The sequence below is a fragment of the Anticarsia gemmatalis genome, chromosome 19 (genome assembly GCF_050436995.1).
Source record: "Anticarsia gemmatalis isolate Benzon Research Colony breed Stoneville strain chromosome 19, ilAntGemm2 primary, whole genome shotgun sequence".
Lineage (NCBI taxonomy): Eukaryota > Metazoa > Arthropoda > Insecta > Lepidoptera > Erebidae > Anticarsia > Anticarsia gemmatalis.
The window spans coordinates 11543614-11561923 of record NC_134763.1 but is presented as its reverse complement, the minus strand read 5'-3'; the positions used below and the strand labels follow the sequence as shown (position 1 = coordinate 11561923).

General features: G+C 35.8%; 1 protein-coding gene across 1 annotated transcript; it reads left to right on the top strand.

Annotated features, from left to right (window-relative positions):
- Positions 1 to 458: 458 nt before the first annotated feature.
- On the top strand, positions 459 to 1427 carry LOC142981291 (uncharacterized). Its single transcript, XM_076127087.1, has one exon. The coding sequence runs from the start codon at positions 459 to 461 to the stop codon at positions 1425 to 1427; it is 969 nt and encodes a 322-aa protein (XP_075983202.1).
- The last annotated feature ends 16883 nt before the right edge of the window (positions 1428 to 18310 follow it).

The following is an 18310-nucleotide window of genomic DNA, read 5'->3' as shown; positions in this document are numbered from 1 at the left end:
ACTCTGCTCAGTTGATAAAGCTCTACATAACTAAATACCAGATAGAATTGATGGCATGCGTCGGCATAATGTCTGCCTGCCTTAATCATTGATCGTGCGTTTAGCCCCGCGGCCGAACGAATTCGACTCATTGGAACAATTATCGAATCACGGTGAACTCGCCCGCACTGCCCCGCACTGCCCATACATACTGTGTGAACATGAATACTAATTGCTCAAGCATTTATCTTGATTATTAGTATAATTACACCAATATTATTTTAAAGTACTTCTTAATATCCGCGAAGCTGTTCGCGTTCCTATTTCCTGTAGTGTTAGATCTAAAGCATTTTCCGAAAATATCTGCTTTGGTATCTTCCTAGGAAAGATTATTCACTATATTGTAGTATAACTTCAGTGAAGAGGACATTGCAGCTGCTAAGCTGCTATTGTTCACGACGCTGAATAAGCGCGACAAGATGGTGTCCCGCCGGCGTGACGGGACAAAGAAGAGCATCCAAGACATCATCACGCTACTCAAGGAGACTGATCCCGACGATGTGCCGACGTTTGTGGCGAAGGAGCTGCACAAGCTGCCCCCTGTCACCTTCGACCACGTCGATGTAACCAGCCTTCTGAAGGACATCGTGTCGCTGAAGGCCAGCCTTGCGGATGTGCTAGTGAAGTTAGATGCATCCCAGAATACCGTCACCGATTTTCGTAAAGAAATAAACGATTTGCGCATTGAGGTGTCGGTTTCTAGGTCAACACCCGATGCATCGAATGTCAACACGTGCCGGCGAGTCGTCGATTCGCCGTCGTCGAACTCTGCGTCAGCATATTCGGCGCCAGCGCATCCGTCGCGTACTGTGGAGTGCAGCGCCCCCGCGCCCCCCACCCCCGCACCTGCCCCTGTGACATCACCATGTGACGTCGCGCGAACCGCTCGCCCCGTCCCGCTGCCACGGCCTGCAGCCCCCGTGAAGACTCAAATAAGAGACTTTGCGAGCGTTACGGCGAGCACTGCTGTTCCCAAATTCTTACCAAATGATACGGGGAATGGGAACGAAGACGACGAGGGTTTCGTGAAGGTTCAAAGGAAAAAGCGCGCCACACGAACCCAGAATCGCAGCGGTACGGCTCCTAAAGAGCCAACACCGTGCTTAAGAGCCGCGAGACCGACCACACCGGTGTACGTCTCACGTCTGCACTACCTCATCAACAAGGAGGATGTCGTGACGTATATCAGTAAGAGGACCAAGTACCAGATGAGGGTGCAGCTGTTGGAGGCGCGCCGTAACGTCGGATTCAAGTCGTTCGTGGTGCGCGTCCCAAACGATGTGCTGCCCCTCGTCATGAAGGAGGACTTTTGGCCCCAGGGCGTGGTATTCCGTCGCTTCCGCGGACTTATACCACAGGATAGCACCAAAGACACTGTGCTTAAGTGAAGTGCTACTAACATAGTCTTAAGATTTATTTACTAATAACAATATGATATATTTAATATATATGTTAGTTTGTAAGGTATATATCTATGAGCCATTGTAGCTTGAAAATAAAATGATTTATTATTATTATTATATTATATATATCGAATTAGTAGTACCTACTCGCAATCGGCGGTCCTGTATGAAAAAACGTATAGATGTGAATGAAGTAAAGGAAGTTTGTAAGGATCGTACCAATTGCCGCTCACACTCACACTATAAAAAAAAACGTGATTTTATGTATGTATGAATTATTCGCTATAAAAATATTTATGATTTTTCCGAGAATTGTGAATTACAGTAGTCCTTACAAACTATATACATGTTTCAGCTTTCTTAAATAACCATACTGAAATAAAAAGTAGAATTGAAGCTTAAGAGTACAATAATAGATGCTTTCTGACCATATACATGTCATTGTTATTATCGTATTTCGTTTTTCAGGATTGCATCCTGTTGTTTGGACAAAGAGTTTAACTCACCATCTTTTAATCTAATGACCATAATTTTCATGATGGCCACTTTTGTTAATAACTATTATTTACTTCGAAATATATTTCTGTACTTCCGATGATTGGTGGTTCCCGCGTCGAACCGTTTCGTGTTAAACGTTAACGGTTTGAAACCGTGAAATTTGTTCAAAACGTATTTTTTGCATGATACCGGAACAGTGTTTAAGATTCAACAATATTCTCACGATTCATGTGTGGTGGAATTGAAGAAAGCGTATATTTTTTATACAATACATGTATTATGTATGTACCCTTAAAATATCTGTCGAACGGGCAGAGTCAGCTACAAAGAGGAATGATATAATGTTTACATTGTCAAGTGTAGCTATTTGATGCAAAAGGAGAGGACACATATTACTAGATTATGTACATTGACGAAATAACATTTGATAACTAGTCTTAAAGCAAACATTCATGGTCTATTTAGCAATTCTCGATTCAGGAACAAACAAAAAGCTATTTATTTGCGATTCTATCAATATTTTAAGACTGGTAGAGCCTCTAGCATTACAAAATGGTAACAAATGCCCTTTTTCTGTCTAATCCATTCAGACAAGAATAATCAAATTTTTCTATTATATTTGGTATGGAATAACAAAGAAAACACATGTGTTTGTACGCGTGATCGTGATCTCACGAGACCAACAGTATAATATAACTATTTGGTATATAAGCAGTATTGATTCGCGGTTGTGTCGGCTCTCAGGCCCCTGGGGCTCTCCTCAGATCAGATTGACCCTTTTCATTTCCGTTCCCACTTATTTTTATTTATTTTTTTCGAGATGGCGAAATCACCAGGGGGTTGGGGAGGTAAGGGGGGAGATACGCCTTGTTTACGACTCGCACTTAAGTAGGTAACCCTTTGTGAGTTCACAATACGATTGTTCCACGATTTTCTCATGTCACCGTATAATGGGTATAAATAATTATTCGTTTTTGTTCCGTGTAAAGTCGAAATAATTTTAATTGTAGATTGGGTTCGAGTTTGTAATCGAGTGTTTTAAGTAGGACTTGGACTTTGTAATGAAAGGTTATTAGGTGCTTTTATAAGAACGGTTTAAGTAAATAAATAATGAAGAATGTACCGAGGGAAAACTTTACGTCGTCGACGGTACTATATTCTTCCTTTTATTTCTATTTATATGCGTTCAATGTCCTCCTGTCCAAACGACGAAGCAGCAATGGTCAAGAGGTGAAAGTATTTGCCTTTCAGGTATACGGCTGGGTATTTTTTGCTCACTGCACACATGCCATTTCGAAACTACCATAGAATTATTTATCAGTTCTTTTAACGGTGAAGGAAATTGTCCGTGTCGTAAGGTAGTGCTAAGGAATGCAGAGACTCGAGCTCGCTCTTGGTCAACGTGATAGACTGAATGTCGTATTATCGTCGAGCGAGTAATGCAGTACATATTACACAAATAGCTCGAACGCTAAGTATGATCAGAAGCGTATAATTAAGCACGAACAATGTTTAAGTAGTTATCAGTAGTACGGTAATTAACAAACTACACAAATTCCGCAGCAGATTCCTGAGAAACTTGTTTTGAAGCATGTTTAACTAATAATGTTAATAACGAAATATTTATAATACAACAACTGCAGGAATCTTTGATTTAAATTTATTTGAGCGACATCATCATACGAGCGGCACTCGTATGATGAGATGTTTGAATTTGAATGATGCAGGGGTTTGTAAGGATCGTAACATGTGGCGTTCTTTGGCCTTTGCCTGCCTATCCATATAAGAAAAAGACGTTATTTCTTACAGATCGGTACAAGCGGCGACTGTATCTTCGATAGCGTGGATGCCGGAAAATTATAATGTTTAGTGAGGTATTACAGGCGAAGTCTATTGCCGGGATATTGCCGAGTCTCCTTTGCACTAAATCTATATTCCATCATTATTATTACAGGAATTTGTATTCTAGTTGTTAGGTCTATACACTGTAAAACATGGCTTATTTTCTTTTTCTAAATGTCAATAAAGTTCTGCCAGAATAATAGCATTGTGTTCGTCTCTAGGGATTAAGTATTCCTTTACCTATAGCCCTCCTGACCACAATAGTTTGTGTTTGAACAAAACATTGGCTATTTCCATATTTATAACGAAACAAAGGTTTTCCTATAGTGTGCAGTTATAATTAAAACAATTGTACATAAGTAATAGGCATGTTTTTGATATTTTAATTAATAGCTAGGTAACTAGCTACCTCGGGTCTTATGCTAGGTTATTATAAATACATTATGCTGTGTGTCACTATAGCGTTTCGATAAACAAAGGTTGAATAATAATAATAAATAAATATTTAATTAAGTTTTGAATAAACAGTTAAGTCAAGATTAAACCTAATGGAATTAAGGAACCGATAATGTTTTAAAAGTGTATTTAATTTTAAATTCGCGTACCACTTACAGATAATACTTTACTAAAAATAGAATACCTATTTCGGATCCCAGGTCATCAACTATATTTCTATGAAATTAAAAACTTCATCAAAATAGGTTGTGATTAGCCGTGGAAGCTCAACTCTCGCATTTATAGAATCAGCAAAAGTTTACTAATTTAAGTTACATTATTATATTTGTATGAAGTATTCATTACCATAATAATAGTAAAACAACTTTACCCTAGAGTGTGACAAGATATCAAAAACATAAGCAAACTAACCTACCCCACAGAAATCGAACACAGAACACCCATCAAAGGCCCGCAACAAATCGAGCAATTTAACCCACCGTGCCATTTGCATTAGTTTATTTAGTATACAGTCTACAAGTATGGTTGTGTGCCGCGGGTGTGTCCGGGACACTGTTTGTCGAAGTCCTGTGTAAATAACAGCCGGCGGCTTAACTCCCCGCCTGCAAGCCAATTTTGTACTCTAACTGGTATGTATAGTTTGTTAGATTAAAGTCTCGTCAAAGATGACTTTTTTGGGAATTTTGTGATTGAACTGCTTTGGTAGTCTAATGGTATAGTGATAAGGTTTTGGTTTGATTCCTAGGCAAAATTTCGATATTTTTAGTGGAGTTAATAGAGATAATTAATAAGATTATATTTATAAGATCCTATTCTGTGTTATAATCATACGCGTTTTTTTAGTCAGTACTATATTGGTAATATTAGAAGTTTATAATGCAATAATGACTTGAAAAAAAGAGTTCTTGCGAAATGTAGAGGTCAAAACGAATTAATTTCGATAATTAGTATGCATGCACACACGTAAACGACATACTTACACAGGAATGGGCACCACACAACCTACTACCATTATGCAGCTAACTACTAACATTATACAGCTTTTTTTTATTTTAATCAAAAACTCGTTTAGACCATACAATTAATTCACATTTTAGTAAAAGCCATCGAGAGACAGTGATAGTCATCTTGTTTCATAGCATTGTCTCTCGGCTGTGATACGGGTGCTAATCTACAATGGCCCGGCGATCACAATGCACCGCACAAAGGTCCCGGGTTCGGAACATTTTGCGTAACAATGCCGCGTCCGGGACAGGGCCACCAACGGTTCACAAATAGGGCCACCATATTTTAAGTACTGATTTTTCAACAATGCGAATATTTTTTAGCGGATAAACTCGTTTGATTACATTGAAGTCCTACTACATAATAATGCGAAAGTTTCTATAGATGTATGAATGATGAATGCGTGTCCTTTCTCGCAAAAAGTGAATGAATTTTGGTACCCAGATACTATATCCCAAGAAATCTTCCACGTGGCCATAGTCCAATGATTATTAGTTCCAAGTAGCGAGGTAGCGAGTAAAAGCAAGTGCTTCAGTGCTTAAAACTTAGAGGTGTTTGATGAAATTTTAGAGAAGTGGATATTTCAAATTTTAATCGACATATTGCGTAAGCCAAATTTTCTATCATAATAATTGGTCCGCCCCCTGTACCATGTGAGCAATTAATGATAACGAACATACTCGTACGTGAGTATTTAGTTTTATTATGAGAATAGTAGTAAATAAGAAAAAAAGTTCTAAAGAGAACCAAAACATCACTGCGGTCCCTTTGTTGTTTGTCTATCTACTTTTCATCTGAATGAGTCTAGTCTTGTTCAAAGAGATGTTGTATCTCAGTATTAAATATCTGATTGTTTTCAATATCAGTCTGTGTATCGCCTATCAAGAAGTTCTCAGAAACGTCTCCAAATATTGCAATGAAAAACAATATTCTAAGGTTTCATTTATCAAAAAAAACAAGAGATTCAAACAAAGACGTTCGCCTATTTTCGTTGTAACTTTATACAAGTCCGCTGACTCATTCTACGAATCAAAATCTGATTCGTAAGCGTACTTTCCACAATCTTCCAATCTCATTCCGCGTACAAAATCTAATCCAAAATCTTTACATTAATGTTGTTAATAGTTACAAAAGTCTCTCAGTTTCGCTTTAACATGTACATGAATAAGATAAGATCGACAGCAACCACGCATAAGGTCGGAACACTATTTTCATCGAAAATCCATTTTTTATACTATCGTAATTACGGGTATGAGTTTAATAGATTCCTGAAATCAGAATAGTAAAATTACTTTTAATTAACGAGTTTCATTAACGCATATGGTCGTATATTTTGAAAGTTACCACGCATACGGTAGCATTTCGATATACGCCGATATGCGTTACGCTATTGGTTCGCGCCTGACCAATCACAGTCAGTTACCGCGGTCGTATGTCACTGACAGCGCGAGCGATAAAGTATTTTAAGTAAATAAGTAAACAATAAGAACTTTGATGTGATTTATGTTGTAATATCTATTATTATTATATATAATCAAAATGAACAACCTACGATCATCAAGAATTTTTAAATTAGCACTTGATGACAATAATAACATAACCTCCAATGAATCCCGTCGAATCGGTAAGTTTTGGTTGATATTTGATTGTTTAATTATGAAACACTCTAAATGATAACGCAATACAAAGTTGTTAAATTAGATATTTTCTTACGTTTAAGTAGTTCTTTTGATATTTATAATTTTAAGCTAGTCCCGCGCATAACGTCGTAACATTATAGTTACGACGTTATGCGTTGTTCATTTCTGAAAGTTAGGGGTCGTAACTAATACTTACCTCTGTATGCGTCGTTATGAAATAGCCAAATCTTAGTAACAATAGTCGTATCTAGAACATACGACGTTATGAATCGAACTATATATTAAATAAGACTTTATGACATTATGTATTTGCTAAAATTATGAATAAATTTAATATTTTGAACCATTTTTATTTGCTGTAGTGGTTATTGAATAGTTATTATTATTTTTTAGAACCTGTCTAAGGTGAATCCGGTCATAATTGGAATTTGTACAAGTCAATGGTCGAGATATCGCTAACAAGGAGCGGTAATTGTAATGATGCCAGGAAAAGTTCTCAAGAGGTACGATTGGCATTAAATGATTTACATAATACTCGCTCAGTTCAAGATGTAATACAACCCAACTAGCACACAAGCTGCCTATACAGTCGTTATACAGCCTGATAGTTACATAAGAGTCGTTCAAATGCTGTACAATTTTCTATGAGTTGTATGGTAGCTATTTAAAAACCCTTTAACAGCTAAGCGGGACAGTAGCCGTTTAGTAGGAACCAGATGACTTATAGTGATATATGAGTATGTAACATGCGTCGCTAGACAGCCTAGGGAAGTATAATAGAGTTAATAGAGTCTTCTATAACACCGTTAAATGTATAAGGGTACTTTAGGAGATAAAGGAGTTTAAACGGAGTTATGCGTTGCTTCTATAGCGCTCAAAAGCGTAACTAAGCTTTTTGTAATGCCCTAGGTTATATAACAGATTTTTTCAGGGCTAGTGTATTACTCATCTATAAAAGAGTTGCGTAGGTCTTTAATAGCGCCTTGAGCGTTATATCAGATATTTATATGGCTTTTGTACGGCAAATAAATGTAGAAGGTATCATTCGAAACATTTTTACAGCCATGGGGTTTACAGAATTATGTTAAAGCACCCAAAGCGTTTTAATAGCATGAACGATCGCTCTTGTAACTATACATCTATAACCGAGTAATATACCTTTATAATAGAGCTCAAAGTTATTATATTTAATATTTACATTAGGTGAAGTGGTGGTTCAGTCTGTCAACTGTTTTCAAAGAATCATACTATGAATTGACTATCAAACTATTTTAATATCAACGACTGACCCCTAAAATTACAAGTAAAACGCTAGGATGCGACCAAAACAGTTATATTGAAGCACTCCTATGCCACAACTGCAAAACCTTGAAGTCTACAACAGCAAATACTAGAGCCTTTGTACAGCTTAAGCCGCTAGAGCAGATGTAACCAACTCTCAGTGCTGCTTGATCGAGACGCCATTACAGCATTTGGTAAACATATCTTTTGAGGTTATAACGATCTTTAGAAGATCATATAAATCTATACCTTGGTAACGTTAAGATAATTTAAATCATTTTTTTAATTTTCATTGTAAAGCACTGAGTTCAAATAAAGCTGAAGGCATAATTTTGACTGATTATTCGATAAGTCCAAACTAAATAATAATTAAAGACTGATTATATTTTAAGCAAAACTGTTATTTTTATAATTGTTTTATTGCTTAAAGTTGTCGTCCAAAAAATATTTTTATCTTTTATAACCATGATACGAGTGATTTATTGTCTGATATAATATAATAATACTTAGGATTCCTTTGGCTGTTTATTTTATTCAATGTTAAAGTTATATACCTCAAATTATAACTCAGGTCTAAAACTTAATATTATGACTTACCCTCAAATTTCGGTTGGTAATTGTGAATTAATAATAAAGTTGATTTGAAACAATAAAAAAATTATTTTTTTTAATATGTTTAAGTACCACGACTAACGTCGTAAAAATTTAAATCTTTCCGGTATGTAAATTTCTAGCCACGCATAAGGTAGTAACCCGACGTAACTTGAAGGTAAGACAATTTTGGTCTACGCATATCGTCGTAACTCGTCGTAACTCTATAATATAATACTTGCATCCCTACGCATATAGTCGTAAGTATATAATTTCAGTATTTTTACATTAATTACAATTCATTTTCTATCAATGCTGTTTGTATAAAGATGATATGTGGGTACCACTAATTATAAGCGTCATTATAATGAAAATGTCTTTCACTTTTTTAAATTATGACAAAAGTAAACTTTAAACGCCCGTACTGTAAACTTGCCTTATTTTGTATACGACCTTATGCGTAGTTGCTGTCGAGATGTCTATGGCGTTAAAATTAAAGACAGTCCGAGTCCGGGATCAAACGAATATAGGGTAGGTAATTTGTTTAAAAAAAACAACCCTTAGATAGAAAATTAGAAACAAAATATTAGTAACATTATTAAATGCCATTTTTTTTTCTACGAAGCTACGAAAATCGTAAGTACTACTCGACTGCAGACATTTACTTTCAAAAACAAGTGAACTCTCTAAATTAAACGACACCTGAATTTTTAACATTCAACAAATTCGTATAAAATATTCAAGTGTGTTGTAAAACGGTTCACGTTTGGTGTCCCTACTCAAAACTAATTAATTCACGGGACTTATTGTTTAGAACGTTTTGTGAGCGGCTGATGTTTTCCTGCCACGATCACTGTGCTATGTGGTGACTGACCATTGTATGATCATTATTGCAATATAAGTAGATTAGGATTATGTAAAACAATGTAATATGTAATGTAATGTGTAATATTAGTGTTTCCTCTTGTACAAATAATTATTCGTTAATTTAATTTTGAAAGGAATTTACGAATAAGAATCTGATTTATTGTTTCTTTTTCATATTTTTGCTTTGTAGAATTATCTTGTACGGGAGGGGTCAAAGCCAGTGGACGAAATTTAATTACTGATAAAATATGTGATGAGTAACTAGTGTAGCTATTATAGCTCGATTCTCTACTCCTATCGACAACCGACAACCGACTAGCTTTTGAGAAATTTCAGATCAAAATAGAAAATATCTTAGAAACTATTTTGGCAGTACATTTAAATGTCCATGTTGCTATCCATCTATGGTCGGCTAAACGTTTTTTTTAAGTTTATTTTCTACAGATAATTAACTGAAAACTGTTAAATTGTACGCAACCTATGAACGCCTCAAAAGGTTAAACCATATTAGAATTATATAAATTTCGTAGAACAGTATCAGTATTATTATCCTATACAATTGAGCAAAGATAATACCATGTTTGTAATATATACGAATATGTTATTAGTATCTAATAGATCTTCTTGGAAACTGTATCCGTACATTTGTATGTATGTACAAGACTTCCGAGAATGTTCTGCCTAGTTAATTGTATCGGGTATTTGAGTTGACGGCGTAAGTTCGTGATATTCCACGAAATGAGATCTAATATAACTAATGTAATTACTTGTTTGACTACCAGTAAGGTACGGCTATGAAAGGACTATATTTTCTATATGCCACATGAAACTATCACAGTATAGTATCATAGTTGAGACTAGCTGACCCGCGCAACTTCGCTTGCGTCACATAAGAGAGAATGCGTCAAAATTTTCCCCGTTTTTGTAACATTTTTTACTCGTACTCTGCTCCTATTGATCGTAGCGTAATGATACATGGCCTATAGCCTTCCTCGATAAATGGGCTATCTAACAGTAGTTCCTGAGATTAGCGCGTTCAAACAAACAAACAAACAAACAAACAAACAAACAAACAAACAAACAAACAAACAAACAAACTCTTCAGCTTTATAATATTAGTATAGATAAAACTTATTACTTAAATAAATAAATATTGGATGGCTCACACTCGGTAATCTGATTTCAAACTAAGCAGATCTACTAAACTTTCAAAATAAACAGACAACTGATGAACAACATAAAAATAATATTATGTACTTCTAAGACCATTCTTATATGGATAAATTGATGTCCTGAGTCAGAGATACTGGATTGATAGGCAATAAAACCATTCCGATTATTCGTAGAAAAACTAGTTGTGAATATTGAAAACAATCAATTAAGTAACTGCCTCTAGCTACAACCACAACAAACATTTTCCATTACTTCTGCGGTCAACCAAACAGTTTTTATGGGAAAATACGTTACGCAAATAAACTATTTACATAAAGGAATATTCCTCCCCTCTCGCCCACAGACACTGTCAATAAGTCCGCTGTAGGGTACGTCACCCTAGTGCGGGGTACAGCCACGAGCAAATTGTATAACTAGATGACCCACTCGGCGCCTCTCGCGTTTAATTTGGTTATTTTCAGGCCTTACATTTTCTTCAAATTCGGTTAAGTAGCTAGGTATATTTCGCACTTTATAAACTACAGTAGTATAAATTCCCACATTTTCAGTGACATTTAGAGAGCGTTATCTTCAACGTGTTCTTTCATACGCTGTAATATTCCAATTCACCAAACAGACTTGGTATCCTAAATTATTATTGGTCACTGAATGTGACCCTACATGATTTTTACATCAGAAAAATGCATTGTTAATGTCAACTATTTAGCATTGTGGAATTTTTCAAAATGCAAATGGAGTAAAAACCTAATTGATTATTAATTAAGGTTAAATACTGACATTCATGAATATTCTTTAATGATTTTCCGATAATTTGGAAAATATAAACCTGTGTATATATTATGCTCCTATGGGAAAAAGGCGTGATTTTATGAATGTAGACCTACTTCTGCATCGTTGAAAATACTACTTCCGATTGTTAAGTCAATGCTTTTGATGTTATTCTTATTCAACACAGTTTTAACCTAACGTGTCCTACGATTATCGCAGTCAATTGCTATCACCAGTCGGCAAACTAACATTAAACAGTCTTTAGCATAGATTTTCTATAGGTTGATTCTTGAAAATTTGATCTGAAATTTTCTCTGCTTAAGATAACATGTTATGTTATAAGGCGTTAGTTATAAGACTACAGTCTCTAAATCATGTCAAAGGGCATTTTCATATACTAGTACTACGACACGATAATTTACGTTGCAAACGTAGTTGCATAAGAACAACTTTTTTAATGAAAATGAAACTGTACATAAATCTTTCAGTTTCAGCAGGTTTCAGTGAGAAGTTAATGCAAAACGCTCTAACAACTATAAGTATGGTATGTACTGTGTATATAGATCGGTGTATGTGTATCGATCAGTGGAAAACTAGTGTGTGTTGCGTTGATTGATTGGCGTCGATTGGAGTCGATTCATCGCTGTACCGCGGCCGTGAGCTCACACTCGCCAGTTTCATGTACTCTACATATACGTTACTATGTTGATACATTGCTCTAAAATTGTAGAATTAAATTGCCAGGCCAGTAGGAAAAACCGAAATACTGCATTAAGTATTGAACTCCGCATTTAATTAAACAGTTTTTATATCACATGAACACAAACAAAACTTTATCTTTGACTAAATTCTCTTAGGCACAGCGGTCTGAGTTATTATTGTTTTGTGTTTTAGTTAATTAGACATCTGAATATCTAAGTAATTATCGAGTATCTTAGTAATTTTCGAGCCTCCAAGCCTTGGCTAGCATAGTTAAACTCTTTATAGGATATTTTAACGCGAAAAGTTGCAACAAGCCGTGACAACATATTTAACGCTTTGTAAGTTCGGGCAATGGACTATCCTTAGGTTAATTTTGTTGAGTCATGATAGATTTTCTTTTACATTCACTCTTACAATACGAAAACCTATATTTACTCAGAAAATATAGACATTAATACGAAAAATAAATATAATAAATGCGAATATCATCTGAACAGAAGAGTTTTATCTTACAAGAGATACGTTACCCGCGGGAGCCGACGTATTCAGTTACACGACCTGCCCGCCTGCCCGACCACGGCTCGGTTTCCTTCTACATTACATTATGTACAAGTGAAATAGATACTACACACTATATGTGGCTTTACTTGCTATAAAATAAAGGACTTGTCACTATGGTAATAACTCGGTCGAAACATCGGGTAGCAAAAGTATCGTAAATCTATACTCATATTATAAAGCTGAAGAGTTTGTTTGTTTGTTTGAACGCGCTAATCTCAGGAACCACCGGTCCGATTTGAAAAAATCTTTCAGTGTTAGATAGCCCATTTATCGAGGAAGGCTATAGGCTATATATCAACACGCTACGACCAACAGGAGCAGAGTACCAGAGAAAAACGTTACAAAAACGGGAAAAAAAATCTCTCTTATGTGACGCAAGCGAAGTTGCGCGGGTCAGCTAGTCTTTATATATTAATCGTGTATAAGGTCCGTTTTCAGTAGAATTGTATAGTTCTAAAAATATAATTTGCTACATAGCAATGTTCTTCAATCAAGCTATTAAAATTTTCTTACGGCATCTTTAAGTCGAAGTTATAAATCGACTAAAGTTATTTGATGATGTTAAAATCTGCTCTTAATTGTATAAGTTTAATTATATATCATACATAACGAGACTCAATAGTACTACTACTGTTTTGCAATGAGATTATCTTCTCTCCACCCTATTTTACGTATAATTATATTTACGTTCAAAACTTTTATTGATAAAGATTCACTTGTATCCACATAATCTGTTAACAAAACACAAATCTCGAATACAAATAAGGCCTTCATTTTCAGAAGTTGGATCAAAACATGATCAATAAGTGCGCTACTAGAATATTTTTCTGCTCAAACCAAAACAATATGATTGGACTATCTATAAGCAATACATAGGCAAGTCATGAATTATTCCATAATACAGTATTCTTGTTCGACGATAATACATTTTATTCGCACAAACATTAATCCATCATAGTTTTATTATACCTCAGACGAACAATATATAAAAGTATATTGTCACACACACACGCACACATATGTGCTACTGTGTATAAGTGTCTGTGTGTGTGTGTGTGTTTGTGTGTGCGTAGTGTTCTCTTACCAGCAGGATGAAACGATACTTCAGAAACCAGTTAGCGCGGCGTCTCTCAGAAGCCTTACAGCGCAGATGGAAGGCCGAGCCTGGATTACATTCGACATGTTCATGTCATACTCTATACATGTATACATAGCGTTATACAGTCGGTATACATAGTGGGTGTCCTTTTAAGTCTGCTACGACCTCAATAAATAAATAAGGTAATGTTAATAGGATGAGTGACTGCTTTGTGGCGTGAGTAGAACTGCTGATTATAAGTCCCTGGTTTGATTCTATGTTCTTTTGATTTAATGGTACCACAATAATTTTAAAGTATATAAAATGATAAGGTCAGTCGTAACTGACGTCTATTTATGACATAAAAAGTAGTTTAAAGACAACAAAGCAATAGGCGATCTTTGGTGATAGTCGACCCCATGGAAAGGCGTGATTTTTATGCACTTATAATTCACTGATCGATCAGCACTAAAAGGTTTTCAGTGAACAAATGTTCAGTAGATAAAACTATCGTAACCCCTCTTTAAAATAATATTGAACAGATTCAACCAACTGCAATTGCGATATACATTCTCATTATAAATTAAACAAACAATAATGTAAGGGACACATCTCGATAGAATTAATTACAATCTGCCCATTACACAGCCAACGAGGGGTTAAACGCTCACGCGATCCACACACAGAAACACTGTGTCCAACACAGTGTAAGACTAGAACGATTTTTGTTCGGGATTGTGTGTCTGTTTTCATAATTGGAAAGCGAGTTCCATGGGATAATCAACCGTGTACTCGCCGGGTCTTTGATGCGGAACAGATGAGAGCGACGATGGGGTGCAATTACTACAGATTTGTGATACTCTCGGCTTTATAGTGTTTCAACCCCTCGGGTACTGCAAGTTAAATACGAAATGTTATAAAGATCGGTGCAGGGTGTATCGAATTACAGGTTTGTGAAAGTGACGGGTGTTATCATAAATTCTCGTTTTGTATTTCTGCATATTCCGCGTAATACTATGCGTATACATTTCAAATCCTATGGTCAAATGACAACGGTGACATGCGATTAGAGGCCGAAATGTTAACGTTGATTTTAGATTTATTATAATCGCAAATCTAATAATACATTATTTTCATAACTTATGGTACATTTAGGACAGGTTTATTTCATGCTGTATTTGCCTTGCCAGTTTGGTTTATCACCGTTTAAAGGTCTAGCTAGTCTTTGATTCCTGAAATGGACAAATCAAGGGCAAATTAAGAATGCTCTTTCTTCAAGAATTCCAAGACTTAAATGCTATTTGCCAGTTAAATATTGAAGTACATTTCAAGTGAATTGGTATTAAGCACAAACTTTGTATGAAGAAGCGACTATTTCTTGGAACTCAATGCCACCCACGCGCCACTAACTGAAGCAAGAAGTACACATACTTGGTACAGAAGGTTGGCAACTAGAGCTAATATTAAGATGGATATAGACTTTTCAAGGCATGCGTCGCACACACGTGTGCATATCTAAGGCCTTGCGAATCCTTGTACCTATTTAATAAAGATCGCAAGGACGCAGTTCTTGTTATGTCTCTCTTACCCGCAGTCCTTAACTACATATTTTATTATATTTCAGGCTAAATTATATATTTATGGACAGTTTTAACAGTTGATAAATAAGTGACAAATAACCAATCTGCTAGATATACATAGATAGCAAATGTATAAAAACTGTCATAATTCCATATAAGTCATTTGAGAAAAATTAAGAAGTGGTGCGCAAAGCTTAACTGCCCATTCTATATCCGTGGTGAGGTGAGCACATGCATTTGCACATGTAACTCATTCCTCAGAGTCTGTAACCACCTTAACGTCAATGTGGGCGAAGATTTACTATTATCCTGACACGTTTGATGGAGTCTCGAGCGCTTTACGTAATATGCGGGTGCTGCCAATATTACTGCCGTTCTATTATTCTTCGGCTTGTTTTTATAACCTATCTTCAAGGATAGGCTGACGTTGAGGGTTACTAGACTACGCCTACTGTTTAAAGGCAATATTAAGAATATTCTGTATTCATTTTAGCAATGTTTAAATAAGGTTTAATGGACACGATAACTCTAAAATTTATACTTATGTTATACGCCGTAACCTTCTGTATAAGTACCTAAAGTATAGCGAGCATTATCATAATTGGTTCAGTGTTGCAGCAATTCGTAACAGACAGACCGGTAGACTGCCGCATTTAAAATATTAGTATGAAACAGTATGGAACAGAATGTATAGTGTAAACGTATTCTATTCACTGATGAAATACACCATAATTTTTCGTGACCAGCCTTTAACATGAAATCAAGCAAACACCTTTTATTCCCGACATGTGTCAACATGTGCAAACGTTCCCATACAATTGTGACTATCAAAACCATGAAGTACAGTGACAGTTTTAAAGAAAACCCATAGAAAAGGGATTAGTTATGGCGTAGTGTATGTGACGTTTACCTGTACAGTTGTACACTGCACTTGGTTCATATCGATGGGTGGTTTGGTTTTTGTTTATAACAATAGCTCTACTTGCTCTAAGGGCAAGTTCTTTGAATCGATATTTCACTTGAATGTTTTGGTGTAGTGATTTTCCGGAGGTTGAGAATTTAAATCGAATTGAATGAAATTCGCGGTAAGATCGGTGTTTTTGATTCGAAATAGAACTTTCTCACTTGTATAGATGTATGTTATATTGACTGCGAAGTTCGTTAAAAAAGTAATCTGACCAGAAGTTGGAGAAAGCAAGTAAAAAGTTCTAACTAACAAGGAACAAGTTCCTTCTACTATTCACTATCGACAAATGATAACGACGATAACTTTCGTTATTGAATTACTTTTGTCGGGTAACTTGCATGAGTCTTAAGGCATAACCTCTCCCTCCCCTCGGAGGAGACCCTTGCCCAGTAGTGGCACACTCACGAGTAAAAAAATCTTATCTATACTAATATTATAAAACTGAAGAGTTTGTTTGTTTGTTTGTTTGAACGCGCAAATCTCGGGAACTACTGGTCCGATTTCAAAAATTATTTCGGTATTAGATAGGCCATTTATCGAGGAAGGCTACAGGCTATATAACATCACGCTACGGCCATTAGGAGCGGAGTAGCAACGAAAAATGTTACAAAAACGGGGAAAAAATTTACCCATTCTCTCTTATGTGACGCAAGCGAAGTTGCGCGGGTCAGCTAGTACTGAATAGTTTCAAAAGCCAAAACGACAAGTATTTTTTTTATGGCAATTCGGTACATATTTCGAATTCTGGTGTACATCCCTAATGCGTAACTACGTGAAATATGTCGTGTACACAATGGCCGCATCTTGCAGACAATCGCACAAGTTCGCGTGACGCTCGTTCGTGCTGCCTCGCTTACAATGTAGCCGCAATCTGCAGATGCGAATCTGATAATACCACCACCAAATTATATGTTATCTCTCTCTTTTCATTACATACAGTTAGACAAAGATGAAGAATAGTTATGGCTATTATGGTCCGGTCCTTAAGGGGATGTATTGTGAAGTGTTCACAAAATTATGTCGGACCATAAATTGTGTTAATGTCTGCAAAACTGAGATTAAGTTTCACCCCGGGGAATCGCGCTAAAGAAATATTTATTAATATTATTAATATACGTTATATGTACTTATTTTACTTCCTAGTCTAGCTGTTTGCTATTAAAGAATTAAGTTTTATAACATCAATAGAACCTGTAAAAAACTCTGAAAATTGATTAATTTACCAAGATTAAGCAATTATATTAATCATAGACTGCATCATACTTACCTTTTCTATTATGTAGCCTCGATCCACGAAAGTTTCTTTTGAGCAAACGTAATAAATTGTTCCACATAAAACGACAATTGTTTGAAAATCCAACCCACGGCCGTTTAACAGGCAGACGCGTTTAATATACATAAACAACATAACAAACATAAGCTTCAAACACAATCAATAAAATCAAATCAATGTGCAAACAATAGTCTAAAAACAAAGACTTACCTGCTCTAGATAAGCACAACCCATTTCACATAATTGTTGTACGTAACAGTGTGAGAGTGACCTAATACCCTCACAATGAGGTCACTCTGTTCCTATTTCCTAAACTGTCGAGTGTCGCCTCTAACACCACTAATAGTGGCACTTCTATTTAAGTTACATCTGCATACCTAAATTCGGTCGTCTGATTTATTTACGGCATTTTAAAGGTCTAGAAACCTAGGTCAGGCTGGTTTCAATTTATTTTTATAGTTTGTAACACGGATTTTATAATTGAAAGGCCGTTTTAGGTTTTCGGGTGACTAATTCGAAGAGAATAATCTTGTATTAAGATGACTATTCCGTGCTACAAGCAACTGACGACAAGAAAAGCCAACCC